Source organism: Panicum virgatum, chromosome 4K (genome assembly GCF_016808335.1).
Source record: "Panicum virgatum strain AP13 chromosome 4K, P.virgatum_v5, whole genome shotgun sequence".
Taxonomy (NCBI): Eukaryota; Viridiplantae; Streptophyta; class Magnoliopsida; order Poales; family Poaceae; genus Panicum; species Panicum virgatum.
The window spans coordinates 34687744-34704599 of record NC_053139.1 but is presented as its reverse complement, the minus strand read 5'-3'; the positions used below and the strand labels follow the sequence as shown (position 1 = coordinate 34704599).

The following is a 16856-nucleotide window of genomic DNA, read 5'->3' as shown; positions in this document are numbered from 1 at the left end:
CTGCTGTCCACACTCGCCTTCCTTCCTGTGCCGGTGATGCATTACCTATGAGTTGCTTGTAGCAAGCCATAGGAACCCCCTACCCTCTTGTGTTCGTTTGTAGAGACTCGACGCCGCTCCACCGCCGTAGACCACAAACCGCCGTCGCCCTTTCCCCTGCGCTGCCGTGCCAAGCTCGCTTGGCAAGGCCATGCGCGGCCCTGGGATGCCAGGTGCCCCGCTCATGTGTGTGCCACCTAGGCCGGGAATCTCCAAGGCGACGCCTTTACTCGTCGCGGTAGGGCCTGTGCCATTCCACATTGCCGGTGCTATTCCACATTGCCGGTGCTACTCTGCAGCCGCCGTTAGGGCCACTGTGGCCGCGCCATGGCCTCGCCATGGTCACGCCCGACGAGCACCATGTGAACGTCACCCAAAGGCCATGCCTTTGGCTTCTCCCTATGCGCCGTGATCTAGACTGCCCTCGGAGCCAAGCCGAGCTCGCCGGCGTAGCCCAGACCACCATGGCCTCGCCATGGCCACCCCACAGCCTTGCTCGCTGTGCACGTCGCGCGCACTAGCGCCTCTGCGGCAATCTGCCGAGCACCTTGTGTGCGTGCACCCACACATGCCGGCCAAGACACACACACCCACACTGGATCTGGGCGAGCCGCAGCGGATTCGACCGCCACTGACATGTGGGGTCACCCTGTTAGAGAGAGGAGAGAAGAGTTGCCCGCGGGCCCAAGATGTCAGCGAGAGGGAGAGGAAGATGAAAAGAAAAGGAGGAAGTAGATGAGGTGGGCGAACTCGGTGGTCCAAGACTGAAGGAAGCCCAAAATGTCCTTAAGGCTGTTAGCCCTAGCCACTTAACCCTTTTACCTTTTTCTTTTTAACTGGCGCGGACAGGTGGGTCCTCTAATTAACCATGGACCCATTGACCCGTCAACATCGACCGACCCCATGCTGATGTCACACTGATGTCATGCTGATGTCTGCCACATGGCTGATAGAGTATTTTTCTTTTTTTGAAATTAATTTATTAATTTTAGAAATGCTTTTAAACCTAAAAAATTCATAATAAATTAATCGGAGCTCCGAAAATTATGAAACTAGTTTCATAATTCTTCTAAAATTGTGAACTTCCCGTTAGAGTAGGTTTTGATGTGATTTGGAACTTATTTGGAGAGTTTTGTGCATGTTTGCACTTTGGCCCTTATAGTTATTCATATTTACGAATAGGACTTGGCGCCGAGGAGCTGATCGAGGATGAGGAGTAGAAGGAAGGCCATGAGTACTACGAAGAGCCCTTAGGTTCAAGCCCATCTCCGACTTGAATACCTATTAGCCATTGCATGCTAGTTTTGCTACGCTTTACTATCTGTTATGATGAGATGCACCTGCATGGCTCATTTAGTACTGTATTCCTTGCACTCCCATGTATACCTTGATTGATTATTGAGATGCTCTGGCTACTAGTATCCCATCCTTAGATTTCCTCCTGCCACTGCTAGAAGCATCACCACCACTATGATCACGCTCTATGGTTCTCCCAGATTCACCACAAGACTCCCACTCTGGTCGTTACTCTCCCTACGAGACTTCTTGAGCAAATAATCCTTAGACAAAAGGATAGAAGTAATATCATCCATGTCAATAGAATCTGTGCCATAAAGGATCTGATCTCTGATGCCATCATAAAAATCTGGGAATGAATACAAGAACAAAACAACCAAATGATCTTTATCCATAGAGTTAGCAACATTCTGATAATCAAGCACCGCTTTATTGAACTCATCAATATATGCTTGATAGGAGTGCCTTTTTGCATACACATCCTAAACAAGCGCATCATAAGGTAGAAATGACTGAGAGTGATTTATCCAAATAGAGATATTCCAATTTCTTCCAAATAGCCATTGCAGATTTTTTTTCTCACAAACTTGACTCAAAACATTATCAGCAAGAGCCAAACGGAGCACTGTCAATGCCCTCTTATCTATTGTCTTCAACTCATTCTTATTAGATGGGCTAGCCAAATCTGGATCAACAATTTCTAAAGCCATGTCTAAACTCTTCTCAACTAGGAGAGACTGCATTTTCACTTGCCATAGTCTAAAGTCACCACTTTCATCAAACTTCTCACTTCTAATGTTGATATTTTTGAAGCAAATCAGCCAATCAACTTGTGCCAATGATAATTAATAGCTCTAATATCACTTGTGATAACAATGGAGCAGCGGAAGAATCAAATCAGTAAGCTAATCTGTTACAAGCATTTCATCAAACACCTTGCGTGCAGAAACTAAAACAACAGATAGCTTCAAATCTTGCAAGTACAAGCTGTCCAATGCATCAACCAACAAAATACTTGCAGCAATAGCTCACTAGAACATCAAGCCCCATCATTTTGTCATCAATACATATGCATCTCATGCCAACTCAACCATATAAGCAATGCCTTCACATATGACAAGATAGTGGCTTGAATCAACAACCCCTTGCGGAGAAAAACTACGGGTGATGGTGAGGCAAATCACTATGAGATGAAGCAATACACGAGGTGAGAGCCAACAAGATGGGGAGGCTCCAAATCCCCCACTCAATTTTACTTTCTATTGGATGGATTTGGTGGATCTAAACCTCTCATCTCTTCTTCCCCCACTCTCTAACCCTATCTTTCAAGAACAAAATGAGAACACCTTTGTTCAGTTTGCAGCCAGGAAAAGAGCATATAATGGAAGCTTCACAAAAAGACCTTCGGAGCTCAAAACAATTGCAAACAGTCCCAATATTAGTATACAACATATGTAGACTTTGTTTTTCTTAACAAATGAGCTAATTGGTCTTCAAATTGGTGAAATTAGAAGCTGCACATCACAATATTTGAAAGGGATTTGAGATTAGCGCTTTTTTCGAAATCAATTAACAGCGGCGGGTGGGCATCGGGATCAAAACGCTGGGCGTAGATGGGGAGCAAATTCAAACAGACGTTCCACGCTCTTCCGAGCTAAGCGCTAATTTTTTTAGTAGTAGAGATAGAGACTGAAAACCTACCCCAACTTGCTTGGGGAAAAAAAGCTATGTTGTTGTTGTAGAGATAGAGACTGAAAAAAAAATCATCCTTAACCTTTCTTTAGTGGTAGAGATAGAGACTGGTTCCAAACTCTCAACGTTAATTTTTACCGAGCCGAAATTAGTAGACGTTTCATCAGAAATAAAACTTGTCAGCTCTAGTTTTAAGGCTTTGCATTGTCGCGAACGCGCAACTTCGAAGATGGGCGGCTCTAGAGCATAACGGGCCGTCTCCAGCAGGCCTAGGCATCAGCACTCTGAGCACCATCCTCGGCGACTCCACCCTTTTCCTCACCGATCGACCAGGACGACGGCCCGTTATGCTCTCTGGCAGACTCTGAACACCATCGACGACGTACGTACGTCGTCGTGCTCCTCACCTCCTCAAACGTCGTAATCTGGCCTGGCGGTACTCGGAGCCCGTGCCCGCGTGGCACAGCTCCGACACGGCGGTCCTCATCCTCAACCACAACTCCACCGTCTCGCCGCATCGATCTCCAGCAACCGGCGATTCTCGCGTTCCGCCTCGGCAAGACGTGCGTGGCGCAGCACATGGAGTTGTACGGCGGCCGGACCACGCCGCCCACGTACCGGCGTCACACGGCTGCGCGCGCCGCAGAACGCCACGAAGCCGCCGGTGTCCGGCCACCTCGATCGTCACCCGCGACGTTCGTGCATGTAGGGAAACGGGTAGGCTACGCTAGCATCACTACCGCATAAACCCAAGATACTTGCGAGTAGAAGATCATAGATCGTTATCACTAGACGCGCAGCGCAGCGGAAGAAGTCGCGCGTCGATGTAGAGGAAGTAGTCGATCACGTCCCACGAACCGAGCTCCTCGTACTTGATCCCAGCAGCCGATCAGCGCAGCAGTCGCAGCAGCGCCTCCACGGAGTCCACACGTACGGGGATGAAACGCCGGGCGTCGGTGTGCTAGCACCGCACGCACGGCAAGGGCGGCGGCCGAGAGAGAGGGAGGGGCGGCGGCTAGGGAGGTGGCGCGGCTCAGGTCATCGTCCCCCTAGCCCCTCCCTCATATATATATAGGGCGTACTAATGGGCTTCTATCTCATAGGCCCATTAGTAACCCTAATCCCTCTTGGATCAATATCCACTTGGGCCTTTAAACCGTATTGTGATGATGGGCTCTTGGGCATATCACCAACAATCTCCCACTTGCACTAGAGACAATCATACATGCAAGCTTTCCAACATTCCAAACCCCTTAAGTGTGTGACCCGTTAGGTTCATGTGTAGGTGGTCGTGATCGGAAATCATTTCCGAATCACAAGTCAATAGCGGCACCTAGCAGGGCATAGTGACTCACAAATACACATAAAGATCATATCGGCCGAACCATAGATATACTCATACACCGATCCCTTTGCCACACGATACCAGTCAAGCTCAAAGCGAGATGCGTGCCACCTTTGTGATAGCTCGACCATTCTCTCGATCTAATAGTGGATTCTATTCATAACTAACCTTTAGTCATCATGATTAACTCTTTAATCACTTTGGCATGGCCATGCACTTTCAAATCCAACTATCTCGAGGGGCCCAGAGATATCTCTCCCGTTATCTAGGAGGGGCAAATTCCATCTTGCTCCGCTCACATCCCATTCCATGTTTCATGACATACCTGTAAGCTGCTTTTGTAACTACCCAGTCACGGAGTAGCGTTTAGCAGCCCCAAGATGCACCACTACACACAGTGAGAAACAATGGCGATCTCAGGTCTAAGGATTCAGTAGGTATAACACTCAAGAACAACTGATGGCACATACAAAATAACAATCCCAACATTGTCTTGGCGTGGGTCAATCCAACACCATGTTCACCAACATGTGTCCACATCATTAATCCGATATCTCCATATCCATGATCCGTGAAACATGATCATCAATTAATGCATGTGCTAGTCTCAACGTCGTTGTTGTCCCACACAACGACATAAACTAGGGATAATTTAGAATCATATCATTTTCAACAAAGAGTTTCACGAACAAGTCACATACTTGATAATCAATGTAAAATAATCATCCATGGAACAAATAACAATTATTTATCATTACATAAACATACTCATGACACAAAATCTCCCACGCACACTAGAATCACTGATGTGAGTATCTAATACCCATAGATCTCATGTGCGCCTCATGCTTTGGTTGTGGGAGAGGCTTCGTCAACGGATCAGCAACGTTTGAATCTGTGTGCACCTTGCAAACCTTCACATCACCTCTCTCAACAAAGTTACGGATGAGGTGATACTTTCGCAGTATATGTCTGGACTTCTTAGTTGTTCTAGGCTCCTTTGCTAGTGCAACGGCACCACTATTATCACAATAGAGGTCCACTGGACTGGACGCACTAGGAACAACACCCAAGTCAGAAACAAACTTTCTGATCCAAACAGCTTCTTTTGCAGTTTCGGAAGCTGCAATATACTCGGCCTCTGTCGTCGAATCAGCCACCGTATCTTGCTTGGAACTCTTCCAGCTCACTGCCCCACCATTGAGGCAGAAAATAAAACCGGATTGCGATTTGGAGTCATCTTTGTCTGTTTGAAAACTAGCATCGGTGTAACCCTTTACAAGGAGCTCATCTTCGCCTCCAAATATTAGGAACATATCCTTAGTTCTTCTCAAGTACTTAAGGATACTCTTTACAATTGTCCAGTGAGGTTCACCGAAATCTGACTGATACCTGCTCGTAACACTTAGAGTAAAGGAAACATCTGGGCGCGTGCAAAGCATAGCATACATGATCGACCCTATGGCTGAAGCATAAGGAATCGTACTCATACTCTTTTACTCATCAGGTGTCGTAGCACACTAACTCTTGCTTAGAGTAATGCCATGTGACATTGGCAAGAAACCTTTTTTGGAATCTTGCATATTGAACCGATTCAATATCTTGTCAATGTACGTGTCTTGGCTCAATCCAATTAGCCTTTTTGATCTATCTCTATAGGTCCTAATACCCAGAATATAAGCCGCCTCTCCTAAATCCTTCATCGAAAAACTCTTTTTCAATGAGGTTTTAACGGCTTCAAGCATTGGAATATCATTTCCGATCAGTAATATGTCATCCACATATAGGACCAGAAACACAAGTGCGCTCCCACTAGTCTTTTTGTAAACACAAGGCTCATCTTCATTCTTGATGAAGCCAAACCCTTTGACTACTTCATCAAAACGAATATTCCAACTCCGAGATGCTTGCTTCAATCCATAGATGGACCTCTGAAGCTTACATATTTTCCCAGTATTTTTAGGATCGACAAAACCTTCAGGCTGTGTCATATACACATCCTCACTTAGATGTCCATTAAGAAAAGCGGTTTTGACATCCATTTGCCATATCTCATAGTCATAATATGCGGCAATTGCTAGGAGAATCCGAACAGACTTTAGCATTGCGACGGGCGAAAAAGTTTCCTCATAGTCAACACCTTGAATTTGTCGGAAACCTTTCGCCACCAATCGTGCCTTATAGATGTGAACATTTCCATCCATGTCTAATTTTTTCTTAAAAATCCACTTACAGTCGACATGTCTTACACTGTCAATCTGATCGACCAAGTTCCAAACTTGATTATCATGCATGGATTTTAACTCGGATTCCATGGCTTCAAGCCATTTGTCGGAGTCGGGTCCCATCATTGCTTCTTTGTAGGTCAAGGGCTCATCATTTTCCATCAATAATACATGGCGCTCCTCCGTAATAAGGAGGTTGAGCTTGTCAGTAGCGCGACGTGCCCTTATAGACCTTCGTGGGGCTGGTGCCTCAACTACGGGTTGTGCAACATCTTGCACATCCCGTGGATCTTCAGTGGGTGCTGAAACAGTTTCGGGTGTTTCCTGAATTTCTTCAAGTTGCACCTTGCTCCCACTAAATCCTTTTGAGAGAAACTCCTTTTCTAAGAAAACACCATTGCGAGCGACAAACACTTTGCCTTCCGCCTTATTGTAAAAATAATATCCTTTGGTTTCCCTAGGATACCCCACAAAGAAACATTTGTCTGACTTTGGAGTGAGCTTATCTGACATCAAACGTTTGACATAAGCCTCACATCCCCAAACTTTGAGAAAAGATAATCCGGGACGCTTCCCAGTCCATATCTCATATGGTGTCTTCTCAACAGACTTACTTGGAACCCTATTCAGTGTGAACGCAGCAGTTTCAAGAGCATAACCCCAAAATGACAATGGAAGATCAGCTTGGCTCATCATAGACCTAACCATGTCCAACAAAGTTCGGTTCCTCCGTTCGGATACCCCATTCCATTGAGGCGTTCCGGGCGGAGTTAGCTGCGGAATAATTCCACATTGCTTCAAATGATCACCAAATTCAAGGCTCAAATATTCTCCTCCACGATCAGATCGCAGAAATTTAATTGTCTTGCCTAATTGATTTTGTACTTCATTATGAAATTCTTTGAACTTTTCAAACGACTCAGACTTGTGCCTCATTAAGTAGATATAGCCATATCTACTAAAGTCATCAGTGAAAGTAATGAAGTACTGAAAATCACCTCTGGCTATTGAGCTCATTGGTCCACATACATCGGTATGTACAAGTCCCAACAAGTCACTCGCCCTCTCACTCTGACCAGTGAAAGGCGCTTTGGTCATCTTTCCAAGCAAACAAGACTCACATGTGTCAAATGATTCAAAATCAAATGATCTTAACAATCCATCTTTATGGAGTTGTTCAATGCGCTTCTCATTTATATGACCTAAGCGACAATGCCAAATAAAAGTGGGATTCAAATCATTTGGTCTAAGCCTCTTAGTATTAATGTTACAGACAGATTTATCCTCAAGATCAAGAACATATAATCCATTCACCAATGGACAATGAGCATAAAAAATACCATTGCAAAAGATAGAACAACATTTGTTCTCAATTACAATCTTAAAATCACCAACTTTTTCTAAACATGAAGAAGAAATAATGTTCTTGCTCAAAGCAGGAATGCAATAACAATTATTTAATTCCAAAACTAATTCGGAGGGTAGAGACAAGTGGTAGGTGCCGACCGCCAACACCGCAACCTTTGCGCCATTGCCGACCCGAACGTCCAACTCGCCTCTTGCAAATCTTCTAGTCTCACTTAGACCCTGCAACGATTTGCAAGTGTGAATCATCGATCCAGTATCAAATACCCATGATTCACTAGAAGATAATGCAATATTTATTTCTATAACATTTATACCTGAAGTGGAAGTCTCACTTCCCTTCTTCTTCTTCTTTTCTTCCAAGTACTTCTTGCAGTTCCTAGACCAATGTCCCTTTTCATGACAGTGGAAGCATTCATCTTCAGAAGTAGGGCCAGATTTGGCCTTAGGTGCTGGCTTTAGCTTAGAGCCTGAGGACTCACCACCGGAACTCTTTTCCTTGCCTTTACCTTTGGGATTAGGAGGCGTCCAACGCTTCCTCTTTTTGTTCCCCTTCTGAATCATCATCACATGATTGAGATTCTTCTTAATGCTCTCCTATGCTGTTTTTAGCATCCCATGCAACTCACTCAATGTTTTATCCAAGCCATTCATCTGAAAGTTCATGATAAAAGGCTCATAGCTCGCCGGGAGCGACTGGAGAATAACATCAGTAGCCAAGTCTTGGTGAAATTCAGAACCAAGTCTATCCAAAGTCTCAATGTAACCAATCATTTTGATCACATGAGGACTGACTGGGCTACCTTCTGCCAGCTTGCACGCAAACAAGGATTTTGAGATATTGAACCTCTCAGTCCTGGCTTGGTTCTGAAACATCCCACGCAGCCCCTCGATCATGGTATGAGCATCCGCATGCTCATACTGCTTCTGCAGATCAGGGGACATGGTGGCGAGCATCAGACAGCTGACATCAAGTGAGTCATTGTAGTGCTTCTCATAAGCTCTGCGATCAGCAGCAGTTGCATTGTCAGGGAGATCATCAGGATATGGCTGCTCAAGAACATACTCCTTTTTCTCTTGCCTGAGAACAATTCTCAGGTTGCGGTACCAATCAATAAAGTTTGTTCCATTCAACTTTTCTTTCTCAAGAACAGAACGCAAATTGAAAGCGGAATTGTTACTGGCAGACATGATCTACAACATTAAAGTAAAGTAAGATTTCAGTACTAAGTTTATGTAAAGACTTTCATTAACTGATTTAACAAAAGACAACCTACTATATCAAAGTCATCTTCCCTCTAATGACATATAGTGGTTCAAGATCTATAATCACTAAAATTCTAGTGAGCTTTAGCATCACGGCTAGAAAAGTAGTGATACAGGTAAGTAACAAATTACTAATCACATCTCTATGCGACTCTTGTTTGTTGGGTGGCATCCAATGCCCCGGCCCCAACCCTATGCCTTAAAGCCCAAAACTGTTTTGATAGCTTTGCTGAGTAAACCAATACTATGCTTGTGAATGTCCGACATCCACCCTATACAAAAGTGATAGCTGAGGGTACTCTACTTTGGTAAACCTACCACACAACGATCAAAATTTATAGGTGCAGCTATTGGTACAAGGCATCAAAAACTCAACCTTTTCTGAGGGAAGCTATTCTATCATGATTAAAGCATCCACCATATGTAAAAGCATGAAAGAATAGTATGATAGGAAAATAAACATCACAAGCATATAATCATATTATATTGTGAATAGTATGGCCTCTTGCATCACAATGGGCACCATCGCCATGGCTCCAAGGTGACCTCCATTGCCATCCATCCTGTCTTGTGGTGATCATCATCGCCATCATGATTGAAGCCTCCATGAAAAGATACTAAGCTAATACATCTAATAGCTAGTGAAATAATTACATGAGGATTCAAACATCACAAGTCGACACGCAGGTCGTTATACAATAATGGTGCAACCTCAACCCGGTTGTGTTAACTTGCGACACGCAGGCTGCACAAATCATCTCATACATCATCACATGACATTGAGGCCATACCATTCACATCACACCCTGCAAAAACAAGTTAGGCGTACGACGTGTTCTACCAAAGTAGCGCTTGAGAAGCCGCTACAGCGAGAAAGCAACGGCGGTCCCCTGAAAACCTCACGGAATTACACAGATCGCATCTATGGAATCCCTATGAAAATCTCATCAGAGTGATCGCATCACCTCAAATCCGAGCCATTCATAATGCCTCAATTTTCACTAGGTCAATCACCTTGACCGTGCAAACTTTGCACTTGAGAAGACTGCATCTACACATGACCTTGATCTGTTGGTTCAATCTGCTGACTATGCACACAGTTAGTCCCGATGGTGATTCCAGCCGGTAGGGACATGTCGTATGCATAACAGAGAAAGAACACAAACTAATATTTTGTCATATGCCGCGCAATCAACTCGCTCCAGTTTTAACCCCTTATGACCAATTGATCTAATCAAACCGTGCAAAAGTAATAGATCCAATCTACTACAACAACATATCACCTATATGCAAAAGATCCAGACCAAAAACTACGCAAGATGGCTCTGGTACCACTGTAGGGAAACGGGTAGGCTACGCTAGCATCACTACCGCATAAACCCAAGATACTTGCGAGTAGAAGATCATAGATCGTTACCACTAGACGCGCAGCGCAGCAGAAGAAGTCGCGCGTCGATGTAGAGGAAGTAGTCGATCACGTCCCACGAACCGAGCTCCTCGTATTTGATCCCAGCAGCCGATCAGCGCACCAGTCGCAGCAGCGCCTCCACGGAGTCCACACGTACGGGGATGAAACGCCGGGCGTCGGTGTGCTAGCACCGCACGCACGGCAAGGGCGGCGGCCGAGAGAGAGGGAGGGGCGGCGGCTAGGGAGGTGGCGCGGCTCAGGTCATCGCCCCCCTAGCCCCTCCCTCATATATATAGGGTGTACTAATAGGCTTCTATCTCATAGGCCCATTAGTAACCCTAATCCCTCTTGGATCAATATCCACTTGGGCCTTTAAACCGTATTGTGATGATGGGCTCTTGGGCATATCACCAACAGTGCAGAACCTCGCCGGCGTGTTTCAGCACGTGACCGTGGACGACGGCGCCGGCAAGCTCGGCGGGTACTACTGGACCGACGGCGCCAAGAGCGAGCCGGATCTCCGACGTCCATGGAGTAGGTACAGGCACAGCAGGACCGGCCTCTCTCTCTCTCCATCGGCCTCCAACACGAGCGACGACCATTGCGCCGGCCGCGCGCACGGCGCCGATGCGGCGGGCTCGCGGACGCCGTCCTGTACAGCGCTTTCTTGCACAATTCCGATCAGGATTGTTGGCGGCTTCGGTCCCTAGATTGTTGCCACGATTATACAGTGACCGGACTGCGTGCAGTCCGCAGAGCAAAAGGATAGGCATGAGTTCGATCGGCTGCAAGCCTGGAACGAACGACACTGATCAGCACTTGAGCAGAACACATCTACTAACTAGCTGCTGAGTGAGTTCAGGCTTGGTAGTCATCAAAACAAAACGAAAAGAAGAAGACACGGCTTTTCTTTGCAAATTCTTTTGTAAAAAAGAACAGTATAGATATGCTAATAATTCCTGCCCAACAAACAAGTAAACCAAACAGTACAGTACAGAAGGTGAACATACAGAAATAATGCAACTCGATCTTTGACGAACGCATCGTCATCACAGATAGATTTCCAATTGAATAACTGAAACGGTCGAGTTCCAAACAGATATTCATCCACATCACTCACTCTCTCGTCTCGCCCGTATATATATAGAGTAGGACCATGCACATCAACTTAACTCAATTAATTCAGCTAAGCACACTAGGTAGGTAGGTAGGTTGCTACTAGTAGTTACATATCCAGGGTGGGGTAATTAGCATCCATTAGGATGCCGCACGCACCCACATCGACTCCGTCTTGGAGCAGTCGCATGTACCCCGGGGGTCATTAGTTGGCGATCGTGCACTACAGCACCATTGCAGCGAATGAGCACAAGTAGGAAACAGCGCACGTGCACCAGTAGTTTGTAGCAGCGAATATACATTTGACTTCTACTTTGCCTTCTACTCTATTATTTTTCCTTTTCGGGACAACGGGTGTGTGTGGGTGAGTGAATGGGCGAGGGAGGAGTTCACATACATATGCATGTAGAACTGGTAAGACTAAAATTTAGTAAAAAAAAAGATGCGGAACAATTTTTTAGTGTCTCAAGTTTAGTCATAAACTTTGGAATCACATATACAAAACTTTGCACTCGATTTCATAAAACTTCCAAAATCATGTACTGAATGTTTTATGTCATCGACTTTCATATTACATATTTCGAACGTCAAAATATGCTAATTAGAAATAAAGTATTTCTAACTTTGGAGGTATATATTCGAGGCTTTATAGTTGAACTCGAAAAACTATTGACTCATACATCTAAAACATTTTACATTCTTAACTCTAAGTTTACATATTTCAAACTTTATGTTTGAATATGAAAAACTTGTTAGCAAGATATAAAAAAAAATCTATACTTCTAACTTTCAATTAGCATATTTAAAAAATCAAATACTCTAATTTCAAGTACTTACGAACTACGTGCACAAAAAAGATCTGCATTCCTAACTTATATTTATAGCTAATATTCTCGATGTGCTAATGTGGCCACATCATGATCACAACTCACAAAATAAATTCACCATGGTTTAGTAAAAAAAAAGGCCCCTACTATGCAAATGCCTTGGCTAGTTGCCAATATACCAGCAACTCAACAAAGCATTAGTTTCATTTCTGACTGTGAGTGCTAGACACAGTAAGGTATTACCTTAAAAAACAATAATATTCGTAAACTTTGTATTGTTATATCTTCAAATATTTTACTCCTAGATACAGAACTTTGTGCTCCAAAATTAGAAACTTTTTAAATAAAAACTTGCATTTTAAAGGTGGGAACTTTGTACTAGCCTATTAAAAACTTTTTGCTCTGATATATAAAACTTTTAACCTATATATAAAATATTTTCTATATCTAAACTCTCATAGTGTAGACCAAATTTTTTCAACTAGATTGTTGCAAACTTCCAAATTATAAATATAGAACTTTGGTCTAGCATTCAAATTACGGATATAAACTAAAGAATTTTAGCCCCAACACAAATTTTAAGGTAGAAAATCTAAAAGAAAATTTGAGGTTCAACCAATTTACAAAAATAATATATCTACATGATTGGAGAAAGGAGATTGTGTTTAGTCCAAAAAGATAATCTCGGTTGTAGTGTAGTGTTATTGTTCATAAGATACCCTATTGTGATAATGGTACAAAACAATATTAAGGCAATGATACCCTATTGTAAATTTTTTCAGTAAAATAAACTCTGAACTTTGCATCCCAAAATTAGAAAACTTTCTACTAACATGTTATAAACTTTGTATTCTCGTGAATCCAACTTTACTCTTCAAAAAATATGGAATTTTGTGAGAAAAAATTCAAAACTTTATCCTTTTACATCTAATACTTCATAATTAAAAGCCTTTGCATTCAGATATTGGAAACTTCGTTCTAGCCTATCAGAAACTTTGTATCTCTCGGTTCTAAAACTTTATCTAAAAAGATGTTACGGCCCTAAACATTAGAACACATGAACTTTAGAAAATATAACATTACTGACTTTGTACTCCGAACTTTAAAACTTTGTAATTACAACAAATTTAGCATCCAAATTTAGACATTTCATACCAGTGTATTTTCAAACACATATGTATAGAATTTTTTCATAGCAACCAATGTGCCTTGATCTCACATGAATGCGTAAGTGTTGTGGTCCAAATCTTGTTTTAGAGATATCAATGAGCCTTGTCCTGACCCGTGCAAAATGGGAGTTTAATAATTTTTTTGTTAATGTGGACACATCATGGTCACAGAACTCACAAAAATTTGATGTTCAACTAATGGGAAGAAAAATAATATACCTGCATGATTGGGGAAAAGGACATTGTGTTTAGTAAAAACAAAAATAACTAAGTCTGTGTTTAGTATAAACCTTTTATTCAAATCTTTACATTCTATATTCAGGGATTGCTGCTTGCACATTTCAAAAATATAGTACTTATGAAAAAAAAACTATGTAATTTCAAACTTTGCACTATGAATATATGAAACTATGTACTGCCAAAATGTAAACTATGCACTCCATGCTACAAAAATTTACATATATTTGAAGTTCTACATATGGCTCTTTATAGTAGAATCTTGAAAGCTTTTGTCTCTTATATGGAAAACTTTTATAGAATACCTAGCTTCCAATGTACATATTTGAAAATTTAATACTCGTACTTGTGAAAAAAAAACTATGAAGCATATAAAACATCACATGTCCAAACTTATATAGTTCCAGGCTAAAACTCTAAACTGACTACTTGAAAACTTTGAATGCAAATATTGAGAACTTTCATACCATGTATATAAAAACTTTGGATAAATGATTACAAAAGTAATAAATATATCAAGCCATGAAATAAAAACTTTGAACCCGTCAATTCACAGTACTAACTAAACCTGTATGCCTAACAAAAAAGAGTTCCATGTCATAATGTGGAGTTTTTTTTGGAGGGGGCAAAACTTTGGGCAGATATATTGAAAACTTTGTAGCTAGAGATTTAAAACTTTGAAATTAGTGTACAATAGCTTCCAGCAGATATATATTTTGACCTAAACTAATTTATTTTAGGATTCATCACAAATTGACTAATAATACACACATCTCAAACTGAAACAAAAAACAATATATATAAAAATAAAAAACTGGACCCTTACCCACATCGCCGACGAAGCAGGCGAGACGGAGTGCACGGCGAGCTCGCGCGCGGCTGCCTCCTTGACTCCGGCATCGACCAAAATGCGGTGGAGCTCGGCGCGGTGGCTGCCTCCTCGTCTCCGGCTTACTCCCTGATGAAGCAGGCGAGACGGAGTGCGCGGGGAGCTCGGTGTGGCTTCCGCTCGCTTCTTGTGCGTACTCTGCCTCGGCCCGGATGAATCGCATGGCAAGCGCGGCGCATGACGTGGAGATCAACGCGTGTCTCCGGTGATTCGCTGCCCTGTCTCCCTCGAATCCCTCAAATTTGGCGACCCCCTTTTGCCTGCAGCTTGAGGCCAAAGGAAGGAGAAAGGGGAAAATGAAGGGGAAAGATGCGTATACGAAGCGGTACCTGGGATTCGGTCGATACGGGCTGAATACGAAGTGGAAATTGAGAAGTAGTATCTCTAAGCACGTGGCCAGAACACGAAGTGGAAATTGAGAAGTAGTATGTATAAGCATGTGGCCACTGTTCGCTGCAATCAGTAGCGACGCGCGCGCGCTCTATACCCCCCCAACCCTCTCCGTGGGAATTCTTCAGTATCCAGAAGCCCAGATTGTCAGATGTCGTGCCGTATCCAACCAGCAACATCTCGTGATCCAGAGAGTGGCCGCAGGGGCCTTTGTAGAGGCCGCCGGTGTACTCTTTGAAGGATTTGTCGGAGGCGTCGATGGCAACGACCACAGGTTGGGAATTCACGGCAGACATCAGTTGTGCGTTGTGGTACGATGGCACCCGCTTGTACCCATCGATGGGGGAGACGATGGCGGGGGTCGTGTCAGTGGCCTTGCAAGGGCCCTGCCTTGCCGTGTAGGGGTACGTGTCTGTGGACGCCATGCTATCCATGTCCATCATGTACTAGAAGGCCTTGACCGCGAAGCCGCCATTGCAGCCACTCTTCTCCCTGTCGCAGCAATCGACCAGCTCCTGCGGGGAGAGGTCGACCAGCCCGATGTTCCTCTTGATGGCGTTCAGGCTTTCCACCGCCGCTGCAGCCGCAAATGCCCAACACGAACCGCAACGACCCTGGAACTTGACCTTGGTCACGCACGGGTGGCCGTGGCGTCCTTCGTGCGCCAATCGACGGCGTCTGGTAGTTCTAGCAGTTTATCGCCCTCGGCTTGCGGCGTGATGTTGAAGTGGCGCTCCCCGCTGGCGTCGACGTGGCGCTCCCCGCCAACGGCGGGCCTCTCGCGGGTGAAGCTGTCCCGGAACTCTTCGGTCGTCATGTCAGCGAAGCTGTTGAGGCCGAGCACGTAGTGTCTGTCCCCTGGGTGGCGGGCGTAGACGCTGCACGCCGTCTCCTTGAAGACGAGGAAGCGCCGGAGCTTGTCGCCCGTGTCGCGCGCCACCTCGTAGTGCGCGCTCGTACAGGGCCCACATGGAGTCGTCCTCCGCCGTGAACTCGATGCCAGCGCCACGGCCAGCGCAAACATGGCGGTCGTAGCAAGCGTCACCCTCGCCATGCTGCAGGCCTCCCGGTCTTGCTCTCTCTTTTCTTTGCTCTGCCTTGGACTCTGCTCTGGACCTCTTTGCTCTGCTCTGTGTTTCCGCCTCGCAGGTCCTCGATCTTATACTGGAGGAGAGCCCTGGTTTGCTGGACGATGACAGCAGGATTTTTTGTGCCTTGTGCTAGCTGTAGGCTGTAGCTGAGGTCGACTCCGCATGCGCGCGGGCGCTTGTTAACAAGAGTAGACTATAATCGCCGGCGCGTAACATTTCTGCTAGAAGATGAGGATTTCTTAGATGAGCGTGGCTGGAATAGACGATTCGGTCTTCTCAGGACACGCTTCATGAGAGTTGAGATAATTCAGTAGTGCCACTAGACACAGAGTTTGTTGCTGCAACATGAACATGAACATAGAGGTGATCAGGTGCAATGTATTGTAAAATCCTCGTACTGGGGTAAAGGAGGAGAGTAAATGCTCATTCTGAGCATATGTAAGAGAAATATAGTCTAAGGTGTGGACCAACCTTAAATACATTTAGCATCTAATGTGCTGG

The 16856-nt window shown here is 44.4% G+C and overlaps 1 protein-coding gene across 1 annotated transcript; it reads right to left on the bottom strand.

Annotated features, from left to right (window-relative positions):
- Positions 1-15710: 15710 nt before the first annotated feature.
- Positions 15711-16318, bottom strand: LOC120702164 (vignain-like). The gene is made up of 2 exons (XM_039985913.1): positions 15904-16318; positions 15711-15841 (listed from the first exon to the last, which is right to left on the bottom strand). Exons 1-2 carry the CDS (start codon positions 16316-16318, stop codon positions 15711-15713), a joined length of 546 nt encoding a protein of 181 aa, XP_039841847.1.
- Between the last annotated feature and the right edge of the window lie 538 nt (positions 16319-16856).

What these genes read in the sequence shown, in the direction of transcription:
- LOC120702164 (XM_039985913.1), bottom strand. Translation starts at nt 16,318, where the DNA reads ATGGCGAGGGTGACGCTTGCTACGACCGCCATGTTTGCGCTGGCCGTG. An exon ending in GAAGGACGCCACGGCCACCC is followed by an intron (nt 15,842 to 15,903) that starts GTGCGTGACCAA and finishes TTGCGGCTGCAG; the next exon opens with CGGCGGTGGAAAGCCTGAAC.